Below are 1,323 nucleotides of genomic sequence, written 5' to 3'. Positions count from 1 at the left end.
TAGGAATCTCCTTGTGCTAGGGCCCTTAAGTCTGGCTCAAAGGTGGGATTTCTGTCCTTGGATGTCAATCAAGAGACAGATGCGCAGCAGGGGCGACTGGGTTGGAGTGAGATGCTTTGGGCTGGGCTTGTGGGTCTCTAAATTGGTCGACCCCGCCTCAAAGCCAGGATCCACGGTTAGGCTAGGAAGGCGCTCTCATGTCTGGGGTAAGTAGGACAACCTGGCTGGCCCCTGCAGTCTCTTCCCACTAGGCAGTGTCTCCTCATTGACCTGGTCTCCTCCGGACACCTCTCACCCTGCAGCTCCATGGTCTGGGTTTCATTTAACACCTCCACCAGGTTTGTGCAGTTGTCACACATCGTTTAGCCGCCACCCTCCAAGATAGAAGCCCTCGCGCTATTAAAATGTTTGATGGGCAAATCAGTTGGGAAATGCTATCCTCTGGGACTTCTTAAATCCTTTACTCTACATCTAAAGGCCACAGAAAATAGCATGTGGATTGGTCAGCCTTTGTGAACCACTTTTATTTTATTCTTCTAATAGCACACAGTGAATAATTAATTGACAATAATACTTCTAGACTATGGGCTAGATATGGTAAGAATATGTAAGTTGTTGTTATGGGTCGTGGAGTCAGTTCCAACTCATAGTGACCCTGTACAGGGTTTCCGAGGCTGTAAATCTTTACAGGAACAGAAAGTCTCATCTTTCTCCTGTGGAACAGCTGGTAGTTTCAAACTGCTGACCCCGAGGTTAGCAGCCCAGTTTGTAACCACTACACTACCAGAGCTCCTTGGAATATGAAAGCAGGATGCTTAAAAACACCTAGATTTAACAAACAGCCTTAGCATCTACAAATAAATATTTTATTATAAAAAACATTAAACAGGATTTTTAATATTAAAATTAAAGAAATACATTGGATAACTGTTGTGGTAAAGAACATGTTCATACGAGAGGGTGTGTGTGTGTGAAAGCTATTTATCTCCCCCATGGAACCACCAGCTCACAGAAGATCTTAGCTTTAAACAAGCAGAAGGATAATGCAGCCTCTGACATAATTAGAACTGGCTGGGTAAACCACACTAAGTGTGTTCTGTGAACAACTGCCAAGTATTTGTCCAGGTAGATTCCAGCTACTGAGCAAACGGGTTGGCATGAATAGTTATGTCCTTAATGTGGACATCATTCAGAGGTCGATATGTCTTCTCATTTATTGGTAACTTCTCCAATTCATCTAGAGTCTCCAAACCATCTATTACCCTGAAAGAGAAAGAATATATATAATCAGTGAACATCTGCTTTGTTGTTGTTGTTGTTGTT

General features: G+C 43.2%; 1 protein-coding gene across 1 annotated transcript in view; it reads right to left on the bottom strand.

Annotated features, from left to right (window-relative positions):
• Nucleotides 1–1,136: 1,136 nt before the first annotated feature.
• PPIL3 (peptidylprolyl isomerase (cyclophilin)-like 3) overlaps nucleotides 1,137–1,323 on the bottom strand; it is a 31,373-nt gene continuing 31,186 nt past the window's right edge. Inside the window, exon 6 of the mRNA XM_006862036.1 lies at nucleotides 1,137–1,263. Within this exon, the coding sequence (XP_006862098.1) occupies nucleotides 1,137–1,263 (127 nt within the window). The remainder of the gene's footprint in view (nucleotides 1,264–1,323) is intronic.

This window comes from Chrysochloris asiatica, unplaced genomic scaffold, assembly GCF_000296735.1.
Source record: "Chrysochloris asiatica unplaced genomic scaffold, ChrAsi1.0 scaffold00045, whole genome shotgun sequence".
NCBI classification, from domain to species: Eukaryota; Metazoa; Chordata; class Mammalia; order Afrosoricida; family Chrysochloridae; genus Chrysochloris; species Chrysochloris asiatica.
Note: the sequence above shows the minus strand (reverse complement) of the source record. Positions and strands in the feature narration are given on the sequence as shown.